Source organism: Psittacula echo (genome assembly GCF_963264785.1).
Source record: "Psittacula echo genome assembly, chromosome: 5".
In the NCBI taxonomy this organism is placed as follows: Eukaryota; Metazoa; Chordata; class Aves; order Psittaciformes; family Psittacidae; genus Psittacula; species Psittacula echo.
In genome coordinates, this window is record NC_137739.1 from 19,106,649 (window position 1) to 19,119,077 (window position 12,429).

At 41.9% G+C, this 12,429-nt stretch overlaps 1 protein-coding gene across 27 annotated transcripts in view; it reads left to right on the top strand.

Moving 5' to 3' along the window:
• MAPK8IP3 (mitogen-activated protein kinase 8 interacting protein 3) overlaps positions 1-12,429 on the top strand; it is a 74,916-nt gene that overhangs the window by 16,774 nt on the left and 45,713 nt on the right. For 21 of the 27 annotated variants that reach the window (XR_013957100.1, XR_013957101.1, XM_080620085.1 and 18 more), the window contains exons 2-5: positions 2,781-2,901; positions 3,691-3,761; positions 4,514-4,605; positions 9,547-9,570. Coding sequence is in view for 24 of the 27 variants with exons in the window: in XM_080620085.1 (XP_080476211.1) it covers positions 2,781-2,901; positions 3,691-3,761; positions 4,514-4,605; positions 9,547-9,570 (308 nt within the window). In the remaining 3 variants the exon portion in view is untranslated. Of the gene's footprint in view, positions 1-2,780; positions 2,902-3,690; positions 3,762-4,513; positions 4,606-9,546; positions 9,571-12,429 lie in introns of those variants that run through there. The other 6 variants (XM_080620113.1, XM_080620108.1, XM_080620091.1 and 3 more) reach the window with 2 other exon arrangements.

A 12,429-nucleotide genomic window follows, 5' to 3' on the forward strand; every position in this document is an offset into this window, starting at 1 on the left:
GCTTTAGTGGAGTGGTTCCAGCCAAACCCTGCAAGGAGAGGGAGATTATACCAGGAAAATATCTCTTTTGGTTTTCCAAATGGAGCAAGTTTAACTGCTGCTTCTCTCTGTCTTAGTGCACCTGTGTCAGGATTTTACTTTCCTTTTTACTATTTCTGAAATGATACTGTTATCCTGGAAAATGTTTCAAGAACAAACCTGAAAATTTACAAAGCAGATTGCTTGGTAAATTTCTCAAAATCCATAAAAGAGATTGCTGGATATTTGCAAGTAATTAAAGGGTTTCAATGTTGAATTAACATCTCAGAGAAAAATCTAAAACCTTGTACAGTCTTAAAATATAATTGAAAGTTAAATGTGTAGCCTCTGAGGTGACTCCACTGTAGTGGAAGAAAGGTATTGGCATTTCTGTTATCTGTAGAAAATACTGCTGGAAAAGAGCCACAAGGGTGGAAGAAACCCTCTTACTGCAATAAATCTGTGCAGGAAGGAAAAGAAAGTTAAAAGCCCAGTTAAAGATTAAAGGCACTGCAGAACACCGAGTGCAGGAAAATGAGATCTGGTTAAAATGTGTTCGATTGTTTCTGTCAGGGATGTAGGAGTGAAAACTGACTCATGGTTCAGCTGAACTTACTGAACAGTTTTAAGAGTCTGCAGGAATAAATGCTAGAGCCTTTCGGTTTTCTGCAGAGAGGAGATCCAGCTTGTGAACACAATGATGGCTCCCATATCAGTGCTAATTGTTCCAGTAGAAGCAATAGTAGACCTGCACAGGGAGTGTCCTGAGAATGCAGTCACATGCTGTGCCTATTGTTTCATGTGGGGAATTTACCAACAGTCGTCTTACTGTGCGTTCATTAAATGCATTCGTTTCCTTGTCAATCTTACAGAAAAAGTTATTTTCATCAGTCTGTCTCTTTCAGTGTACAGAGAGGCTTTACTGTGTGAATTGAAACAGCCGTCACCACTTGAGCAGCATTATTTGTGGAGAGCAGCACTTTCCCCTGTGCAGAGTGCAGAGGAGGGTGCGAGAAGACTTTTCTTGCCCAGTATTCATACCTTCAGCAAGAAGAGAGCTCAGCCAGCCAATGTGCCTGTGCTTGTGCATCTGTTAGAGCTCAACCTAAGGAGCATTTTGCAAACAGATGGAGAGGAAGACAAGCCAGGCCAGGAGTAAAGCACCCTGTGAGCTCCCCAGAGCCCTGAGTTACCTCCTGCCATCTCCTCTGGTTCTATAAACATCTCTAAGGGAGATTAAAGCCATCATGGCTTTATTTTCTCCTCTGCAGCTCTAATCCAGGGTTGTTACCAGCCTCAGTCGCACACTTGCTGCTCAGCTGACAGGCTTGTGTTTAATTACTGGACTGGCTGGTTGAGGCTGCTTTGTACTTGTAGCTGCTGTGGATATAACAGTTTGGAAATAATGTAAGGAAACTTGAGTTTTGGGGTTTGTAAGGCGAGGATAGGACTTGTTCTGAAGCTGTTTATTTCATGAAGTCAGTTGTGACTGCAGCTCTTGTCAAGAGTTATGTGTAATATCAGTTCATTACAGTAGAGCTAAACTGAAAGTTTCATATGTTGTCCTTTGCTAGTGGATGCTAGTACCCAAGGTAGAGGATGACTAAAGCTCCCAGGTTAAAAGTGACATCTTACAGAAATAATAACCTGAAATTACATATTTTTCTGTTGCTTTCATTGTGAAGTATCTGTAAAAATCTTCCCTTCCACTCAGCATTCTGTGCAGGAGTTCACACTGCTCTGTGCACAGCTACCACTTTTTTGTTTCTTGATGAGAGTTAGCAGCACTGGTCTCTTTCCTCCCTCCATTGCCAAGAGCAGCTAGCAAAAACTCTTCTTGCTAGGTATAAATCTCTTAAATTCTGCTGTGAGAACCTCCTCCACCTGCTTCTCTCCCTTGCTTGGCTCCCGTGTGCCACAGAGCCCTTCTGAAGTTTGCTGTCACCATCTCTGGGTGTAGAAGTTTCTCTCATCTGCCTGGAGTTGTGACTAATTTTTTCCGAAGGACTTGCATGTTTCTGCAAAACTTACCCTCCATGTGAATTATAGGTGAAGCTTTTTACAAGGGTCTTTAGGGGCTGGACAAGGGGGAATGGCTTCAACCTGACAGAGGGGAGATTGAGATGTTATCTTAGGCAAAAGTTCTTCCCTGCGAGGGTGGTGAGGTGCTGGCACAGGGTGCCCAGAGAAGCTGTGGCTGCCCCATCCCTGACAGTGTTCAATGCCAGGTTGGACAGGGCTTGGAGCTACCAGGTCTAGTGGAAAGGCGTCCCTGCTCGTGGCAGGGGGTTGGAACTTGGATGAGCTTTAAGGTCCTTTCCAACCCAAACCAGTCTGGGATTCTGTGAAAATGGCACAAATAGAAGAATTGCTCTGAAGTATTTACATGTATTTGTAAATATATGACCATAGAAACAGATGTATTATCTGGCATCAAATTAACAAGAATAAAAATTCAGCCTCTCATGAGGAAGAGCAGTGTGGCAGAAGATAGCAGAATTGTCCTGGTTTGCAAACTCATGTTGGACAATAGTTTATGTATTAATTAATACATTAAAGATAGCTAATACTTTCTCATATAAAATAGTATCATCAGCTTGATTAGATGCTGTTATACTAACTAGAGCACTTAAAAATTCTTATTTCATATTTTATAATTTTTTATTTTTTTTATTTTTTGTGAGGAGTGTAAAACTCATAAAGGGCAAACACATTTTACATTTGTTCCTCATCTGTGCCTTCTCTGCTTCTTCCCTATTCAGAAGTTTATAGAGTTTGAAGATGCACTGGAGCAGGAGAAGAAAGAACTACAAATCCAAGTGGAACACCTTGAATTTCAGACTCGACAGCTGGAGCTGAAGGCCAAAAACTATGCAGATCAGAGTAAGCAAAGTTGTACACTGGATGTGATTATACACTCTGCCTTCCACACATACGTACTGCTGCCCTGAATATATTTTTCATACTTTTTGTATTTAATGTAATTTATACAAAACCTGAAATGTCTGGTTATCCCTTGCTTTGGTATAAAATTCGGAGCCTTCTACAGGATGGAATGTATCTAAACTCATTTAATAAAGGCTTCATAACTTTTTTGTGTGGGGCATGATCAGTATCTGCAGATACAAGATTTGGGCCATTGATAAAGCTCCGGAACCTAGTTTCTGTTTTCTCCTTGTCCGTGAATAGAACCTCTCATTTATTTTTTCTCATGTAAACTATCACATTCATTTGTTTATTTGTTTATTTATTACAAATACTGCCTTGACGTGTGCAGCCATGTTTTGTTGGATCCCCTCAGAATTCGTTGGTGTTTTGTCCAGTACTCCTGCTCCTTACATAGCCAGAGGGTAACGCTGGTGGCTCCTCAAATAGCCCATCCCAGAGGGTAATTTAAATCGTTGTCAAACTAGGACACTTGGAGGCCATCAGGCTACTGCTGAAGAACTCTGCTTCTGTGGTCTTACTGCACTATTTGAACTCCTTATTTTGGGAGGTACCCTTGGATTGAGTTTGTAATTAAGAGCAAATCCCACAATGTGCACTACTCTATTTCTGTTCGTTTTGTTCAGTAGGTATAAATTAATTTCGAACAAAATAGGCTTTGAGATTTCAAGTTTCTGTTGAGTGTCTGGTGTGTGCTAGTTGATGGTTGGAATCTTCTCTTGGTAGTTTCACGACTGGAGGAACGTGAATCAGAAATGAAGAAAGAATATAATGCTCTACATCAGCGTCACACAGAGGTAGGATGTCATCTCATAATTTCTAAATAAATAAACTTCTCGCCTACATATAAAGTCATGTCAAAGAGTTTTCCCCTATTAGTGGTGACTACGGCTTCTGAACTTTGGGAGCATCAAAAATATCTGAATGGAGGGTGTTAAGAGGATGGAGCCAGGTTTTTTTCAGTGGTGCCCAGTGACAAGACCGGAGGCAACTGGCACAAACTTGAACAAAGAATGCTCCCTCTGAACATGAATAAAAACTTCGTTATTGTGAAGATGATGAGCTCTGGCACGTGTTGCCCAGAAGTGTGGTAGAGTCTCTGTCCTTGGGGATACTCAAAAGCCAGCTGAACATGGTCCTAGGCAACCTGCTCTAGGTGGCCCTGTTTGAGCAGGAACATTTGATCTGATGGACCCCAGGAGGTTCTTTCCATCCTCAACCCTTCTGTGATTCTGTGAACAGTGCCCCACTACCTCACCTCCCACTGCTCGTGAGAGACTCCAGGAGGTGTTGTATATTATTTTTGGATGTGCTCTTTCATGGTTCTTCTGAGATTAATCTTAAGTAATTTCCAACACTATTTGTTGTGAGATTTTCTGCCAGATTAGTCCATTCACTTACATCATCAGTTTAGAAAACAAGAGCAAAGGCTAGGAGATGTGCCAAAAAAAAAAGGGGAATTGGAAATGGATTCTGGAGGGGATTAAACAAAAGGAGAAAAGGAGTCTTTTGTCCTCTGTTTGGCTCATGATTTTTTCCTTCTTCACAGATGATCCAGACCTACGTGGAACACATTGAGCGATCCAAGATGCAGCAAGTTGGGGGAAATAATCAAACTGAGGGCAGTCTACCTGGGAGAAGGTAGGGCCATAACCTCTCCATGTAGTGTATGCTGCCTGGGAACTCACAGACTGAGTGTGCGTATCTGAGAGAGAGAAACCAAAAGTAGTATCTTTCCTTGTGGACATGGATTAAAGTTGGAGCTTTTTTTGCAATGAGTTTTGGGTGAGTTGTAGGGATATTTTCTAAGGCTTGACGACAAGGAGCTTTATGTGTTATGTTACAAAGCTTCAGCTTTGTCATGCTCCTATTGATGGGAGGCCTCTGGAAAAACACGTTTATATTCTCAGGTAACATGTAAAAGGTTTATCTATAAAATGGGTGAAGGTGTCGTGTAAAGTATTTGTGTGTGTGTGTCTTTGTGTATGGCTGTATGTGATAGCCAGAAAAAACATAGCAATTAAATTTGTTAGCTATTATGGATTTCCCTCCCACACCCTTCCTTCTTTACAGAAAAGGAAGATTTTTGTCAGTCAATCAGTCAATAGAGCTACTTATGCCCAAGAAATTGGTGTCTTCTCACACATTTTTAGAGCACCAATCCAGTAAAAATCAGCCTTTGCTTAAAGAAGGCAAAGAAAGTAGGAAAGAAGTTCAGTATATAGAACTAGTCTATTGTAGTCTTACAACAAATTTAAAGCACGGAAGTTAAGTTCATTGATACAACCAGATACATCTAGTTTTAAGTGGTGTGTGAAGGAATCAAATGCTTTCTCTCTGATGATACTGTATACCAGTAACACTGCTTACAGGGTTTCAGGCAGAAGTGATGTTCCATAAATACTGGTTAGAGAAGTAATAGATCATATAACACATAATTTACTTCGATTAAGTATAATCTATTAAGTCACTCAGCCATTAAAAAGGTGGTTTCTGTGGCAGTTTTTATGCGTGGCAGATTGCTGTTTGTGTTAATCAGTGCATGCTAATGCAGAGATTAACACCATAATGACACTGTTTAACCCAGGAAGTTTTAAACTAAAGCAGTGTTTTCCAGGTGAGCAGTGTTGACAACGTAATAGGCTGCAGGAGATGAAATCTTTTTGTTATCCTTGTCTATCTTTTTTTAACTTTTTAATTTCCTCTGGCCTTGAGGAATGTTAAGAGGTTTTATACACATGCTGACTACAAGCTGTGGCAGCTCCTGGTCTGAAAACCAGACAGAGACAGTATGAATTGCACGGGAATACTTGGACAAGAGTGCCCACTGCTTGTGTCCTCCCTTGTCTCTTACAAAATATGTCTGACTGATCTTGGTTATTATCTGTGAACTTCAGCTGTTTAATGTCACTGGACTTCACCTGTAAACCTTTGGGAAGCATTAGGCTATGAAAGGGATTGGGATGGTGTGTCAGACTACAACAAAGGGCAGCATGGGCAGAAACACAGACATGAAAATGCTGGGAAAACAAATCAATGGAAGGCCATGAAGCTTTGTGAAATATCACATGGCAGGGATGATGAAATGCAAAAGAGCAGCATTGAGCAAAATTATTTGAAATTAAGAGTGAAGGAAAATATAAATAATAAAGGAAGAATTAGGGTAATTTAGAAACTTGTATTTAGGTTTGTAATACTTAAATAGCAGAATGCCAGTTGTTTTTTTTTAATGTAATAGAAAGGAAATTTCAGGTCTTGGCACATGAATGCCCTCTATCTGTTGTGGTTCTCTGTTGCTGGGTCAGACTGCTCTGGAAAAGACAGACTTTGAACTGCCAGAGTTAGACGTGTATTGTAAGAAAGAAAAAGGAAGAGAAAATCCCACCTTGTCAAGCAGTAAAAGACAGGAATCTTCAGAAACTTCAGTGACTCTGGCCAGATTCCCTGCAGCCTTAGAGCCAGGCAATATCCTGAGCTGGAAGGGACCCACGTGTGGATCATGGAGTCCAACTCCTGACCCCACGCAAGACAACCCTATATCTAGGAGCATTGTCCAAACACTTGTGGAACACTGACAGGCTTGGAGGCATGAGCACTTGCTTGTTCCAGTGCTTGACTGCCCTGTGAAGAATTTTTTCTAATAATGTCTGTTGGTTATTTCATTACCTCCCATAATAATTAAAGATACTTCTGTAGGCTAGGAGGATAACTTGCTGTTGGAAGATACTGGTATCTCAAGGAAAGATCCTTTATTCTGAATCAGGTGATAACAGATGGATAGGGGCAAAGCGGTTGGCATCATCTACCTGGACTTCTGCAGAGCGCTTGACACTGTCCCACACGGCATACTTGTCTCTAAACTGGAGAGACATCAATTTGATGCATGGAGCACTTGGTGGATAAAGAATTGGCTGGATGGCTGCATGCAGAGAATTGTGGTCAATGACTCAACTGGAGACGGGTAACGAGTGGTGTCCCTCAGGGATTTGTATTGAGACCGATTCTGGTCAACATCTTTGTTGGCAACATGGACAGTGGGATTGAGGCACCCTCAGCAAATTTGCTGATGACACCAAGCTGTGTGGTTTGGTTGATACACTGAAGGGAAGGGATGGGATCCAGAGGGACCTGGACATGCTCGAGAAGTGGGCCAGTGCCAGCTTCATGAAGTTCAACCAGGCCAAGTGCAAGGTCCTACACCTGGGTTGGGGCAATCCCAGGCACAGTTATAGGTTGGGAAAAGAAGAGATTGAGAGCAGTCCTGTGGAGAAGGACTCGGGGGTGTTGGTCAATGAGAAACTGAACATGAGCCGGCTTCAGTGTGTGCTTGCAGCCCAGAAACCAATTGTATCCTGGGCTGCATCAAAAGGAGCGTGACCAACAGGTCAAAGGATGTGATCCTGCCTCTCTACTCTGCTCTCATGAGACTCCACTTGCAGCACTGTGTACTCAGTTCTGTTGTCCTCAACATAAGAAGGACATGGAGCTGTTGGAGCAAGTCCAGAGGAGGCCTCGAGGATGATCAGGGACCGGAGCATCTCTCGTATAAAGATAGACTGAGAAGGTTGTGGCTGTGCAGCCTGGAGAAGAGAAGGCTGCATGGAGACCTCATAGCAGCCTTCCAGTATCTGAAGGGGGGCTATAAGGAGGGACTCTTCGTCAGAGACTGTAGCAATAGGACAAAGGGCAATGGGTTCAAACTAAAACAGAGGAAGTTCAGGTTAGATACAAGGAAGAAGTTCTTTACTCTGAGGGTGGCGAAGCGCTGGCACAGGCTGCCCAAAGAAGTGGTAAATGTCCCTGGCAGTGCTCAAGGCCAGGTTGGACAGAGCCTTGGGTGACATGGTCTAGTGTGAGGCGACCCTGCCCATGGCAGAGGCGTTGGAACTAGATGATCTTAAAGTCCTTTCCAACCCTAACCATTCTGTGATTCTGCGATTCTATTATAAGATTGATATACCCTCATTTGTAAGGCTACCAAAGCCTTACATAGAGGACGGAAAAATACATTTATATGCGAATCAAGAGGGCCTATTTACCCTTGTTCTTCTGCCAGTCAAATAGTCCTTTCAGAAAAGAATATCTTACAGTGCTTCTAGAAAGGACTAACTAATGGCTGTTGCAGTTGTTAGTGGGCTGTATAGTGAGCTATCTCTATGCTGTATTTGCTGTGAAACAGTAAATTAGTCTCACAGCAGAGAGTGGCTTAGGAGAATGAAAATAATTACAGAACACAGTATTTGGAGTCTGGCTAAAATTTCAGTATCTTAAAATCTGTTGGGGGAAAAAAAGAAATCAAAATACAGATGGCAGCCTTTTTAGGCAAAAGACAGGCATGATGGGTATAGAAAACAAGAGAAGATGTGGTGTAAAAGGAACCAGTAGTTTGCAGATTTTCTTTGGTTCATAAAATCTCCCTTACTGAACTATACTGATTCCTTCTCCTCTCCCCCTCCTGGTCTGGAAGTCTGCAGTGAGCTCCCAGAATGTGGTCTGATCCTAGTGTGGCAGCTGAAATGGGATAAGTGTATTAGGCTGGTTTCACTTCCCACTTATATTTCTGTAAATAAAAATCTATCTGTGGAAGTACTTACACCGTAAAATATAAAAGTACCATAGGCAAAAACATACTTTAGGGCTTCTGTCTTTTACAGGGTGGTTTATATATGCACCTGCCAAATTTTGGTGGACTTCATGGTAGGAGTTAATTTTAATGAGCTTTTTCTTCCCTGATTTTCAAAGAAGCTAACATTAATTGTGAGTTTATGTTATCATTCCTTGAAGGAGATACATGGATAAAGTGTTTCTGGTTATATCTACAGGACTGCCATTCTCTGGGACAAAGGGCAAAATTTTCATCAAGAATTACCTCTTTGTAGTAGAGAAATTAGTCTTTTACCCTTGTGAGTGTGTCATATTGCTAGTCTCGTGAGAAGAAAAGTGAAACACTGTGGATCTGTGAAAGCCCCTGATGGGGCAGTGACCTGAGTCTGTAGGAGCCACCAATGGGAAATGAGACTTTTTCTTTCATTTCAACCTTTGCACTATTGGGGTGTGTGTGTAGGTCTGTGTCTGTATATGCTTGTGGACAAGCATTTGGGACACATATGTGTTTTTGTGTCACTGCACACGTGGGTGGGGGTGAGCACCAGCTTTCGTGTGTCTTGGTGCACTGGTGTGCACTGGGGGGACATGGACATAATTTCTCATAGCCTGTCACATGAATTGGAGTGTATTTATTTATTTTCATCTGTGGATGTGCTTGGGTGTGTTAGACTGCGTAGGGGTGTGTAAGGCTGTAATGTGCATATGACTGTAATATGCTGCATATGATACCAAATATGTTTGCTTGTTCCTTGTGAGAAGTTTGTGCAAGAACTGGTGGGGGGCTGTATCAACAGCCATCCAGGAGGAGTAATGAGCACAGTGCACATTTGTGGGGTGGATGACAGTGCATGCATTCTCCTTACCTTTGGTAGGACTGCATGTTTGCATGACCTCTGCTCTCTAATGGTTGTTCTTTTTTGTCTCGCTTTTTGTGCAATTGCTGCTCTGTTTTGGCTGTTATGTTTGTCACGGCAGTCATCGCCAGTCATGGAGGAAAAGGTAAATCCTGTTGCTGCATCTTCACTTCGTTAGTAGGATTGGTTTGGGAGGTTGCTGTTGACTGGCAACAGGTGATGCTGGGAATTTGCCCTCTGTCTGTTGGCACCGGGGTTAGACTGGCTCAGTGGGTGAGGCAGAGGGAGCGATCAGGCTGCTGTGTCTGGGAGAATGTTCTCATCAGGAAGAAGCTTGTGAACTCAAACGCAGAAGACACAGGTCCCAAAACAGGATCAGTCCTCTGTGACTGGACATTTATACTTCACGTCCCAGAATATTTTAAAAGTCATCTTTTCTCCCCTGTTTTACTATAGAGTATGAGGCATGTAAGTGTTCTGAGTGGGCAGAAAATGCATGTTGCTGTTAGTGGCCCTCTGAAGGCACTCCTGGGTTGGGCAATAAGTTCTGCATCTGGAGCCTGCAAAGAGCAGTTGCAGTCTTTTAAGTGCTGGCAAACAAATCACAGTTTTGTTATGTATAATAAGCATTAGGATGCTACCTGTAGAGCATCCTCATCCCAGGTTTTCGCTACTGCAAACTTTTACTGAGGAGTTTGCTGTTTACCTCATAATGTAAGGTGTAATCAACCAAGTGTTATGAAGGTTACTCCAGCACTCAAAATTTAGGCCATTCCTGAGGGTACTCTAAATTTCTTTGAAGACTGATAGTCAGCTCCAAGACTGCAAAGTTGAAGTTAGCTCTTCAGTGGTGTTTGCTTCTTCCCCTTCCCTGTGAAATTTAGAAAAGGCTGGAAGGTGTTTCCAAAGAAACTCAGTAAGGAAATTTCCTAACTATCTATGTTAAAATGCTTTCCTGGAGATCCTACAGCTTCTGATGCTATGGAGACCTTGTCCCATGTCTTCTGGTTAGCAGGGACTGTGAAGTTCATACATTCCCTGTACATTCAGTGGAGGGCTGTATCTCCTTGCGTGTTAAATGTGTGTGTTTGTATATGAATGTAGAAATAAGCTATGGCTTCCCAAAAGAAATCTGATAGAAATTACCTAAAGAGGAAGTATAATGTCTCAGCATGGGTTTGGGATGGCTCATATTTCCCGGTGCTGCCACTAAGTTACATCAGGCCATCCCAGCACAGTCACAAAAGCATTTCTATTGTAGCATGTTGTTAGGTATTCTGACTGCACCACTTGTTCTGCATGGAATGGTTTGCAGTTACAGGACATTTTATCCAGCCATGAAGCATGACTCCCTTAAGACCATCATCCTAACCTGAAGAAGAGGAAAGATAGGAAACTATGGCTTTTTTTTTTTTTTTCCCCCCTTGAAAAAAAATGATTCTTTTGAATTAGACTTTTTTTGGGACCCTTGAGTTATTTCTTTAAAACTAGGAATTTTCTGTCTTTGTGGCATAAAGTTCTAATTTCTAGTTTTGAATCTCTTCTTAATCTTTTCTACAGAACTGACTGTACTTTTTGTGGCACTTAGTACAGTGCTGGGGTGAAGATTTCATATTAAAGGAAAAATTTCCCTAGTGTGTTATTTAGAAACTTAAAACTTAGCTGTTAGAAACTTTCAGGGTCTTGGAATGATAGAATTAGGATAAAGAGAGGCAAATGCAGGAAGAGAGATAGAGGTAAGTGTACTAAGGTATCATGACCTATTAAGAACAGGTGTAAATAGTAGGATAGAAGTCATAAATTGGTATTTAGACAAGCAGACATGGAATGTTTTCTATAAACCTTCAGCAATTGTTAGTATTTAAAACTAATAAGCACCAAGGTGCCTTTTGAGTGGAAATGCTACCAGAAAACTGGTAATCCCTATCATATATGAATCTGATTTTGAATCTATTGAAAAATGGTTGCATCTTCTCTATGAAAGAAAGTAAGGTTAATCAGGTTGTGTCAATGATCTGTGTTCCTCTAAAATCTATTTATGTGCTGCCTTTGTGTCCTGGGTTCAGCTGTAACAGTTATTTTTCTCCTTCCTAGTAGCTGGTGGAGTGCTGTGTTTTGGCTTTAGTTTGAGAACAGTACTGATAACACACCGATGTTTTCAGTTGTTGCTAAGTAATGCTTACCCTGATCAAGGACTTTCAAGTCTGCCAGTGAGGAGGAGCATGAGAAGCTGTGAGGAAGCAGAGACAGGACACCTGACCCAAAGTAGCTAGAGGGGTATTCCATACCACAGTATGTCATGCCCAGTATATAAACTGGGAGGAGTCACCTGGAAGGGCCAGATCACTGCTCGGGCAGGCTGGGTATCGGTCAGCAGGTGCTGAGCAATTGTATTGTGCATCACTGCTGGTTAGTGTTTGGTTTTTTTCCCCTTCTCTTTTTAGTTTTATATTCTCTCCCCTTGTTACTTCCCTTATCATCATCATTATTAGTAGTAGTAGTTTTATGTTATACTTTAGTTATTAAACTTTTGTTATCTCAACCCATGGGGTTTACATTCTTTCAACTCTTCTCCCCATCCCACCCAGAGTGAGGGGTAAAAAGAGGAGAGTGAGCAAGTGGCTGTGTGGTTCTGGGCTTAAACCATGACACTTTGTAAGAGGGTTTCTCTATGAAACTTCCATGTATGAATATTTGAGGATCTTCAGGAGAGGATTTTAATGCAGTCTTAGGAAAAGTGCATTACAAATCTCCTTGCTGGCCCACACTAGAAACACCTTTCTGCCCCTTCTGCCTAGCCAAGATAGGCCACAAGTGATTATTCATTAGCACGAGCAACGCTGACACAGCAGTGCAGCACGCTGTGTTGGCCAGGCAGTGCTAGGAATGGGAAAGTCAGTTATTTAAGTTTATTCCACAAGCATTGTCTCCTCTGCTAGACACTCCACCTCCTTCCTTCATAAATGAGCTGATTCATGTACCATCTCCTGTGTTAGTGTGTTTG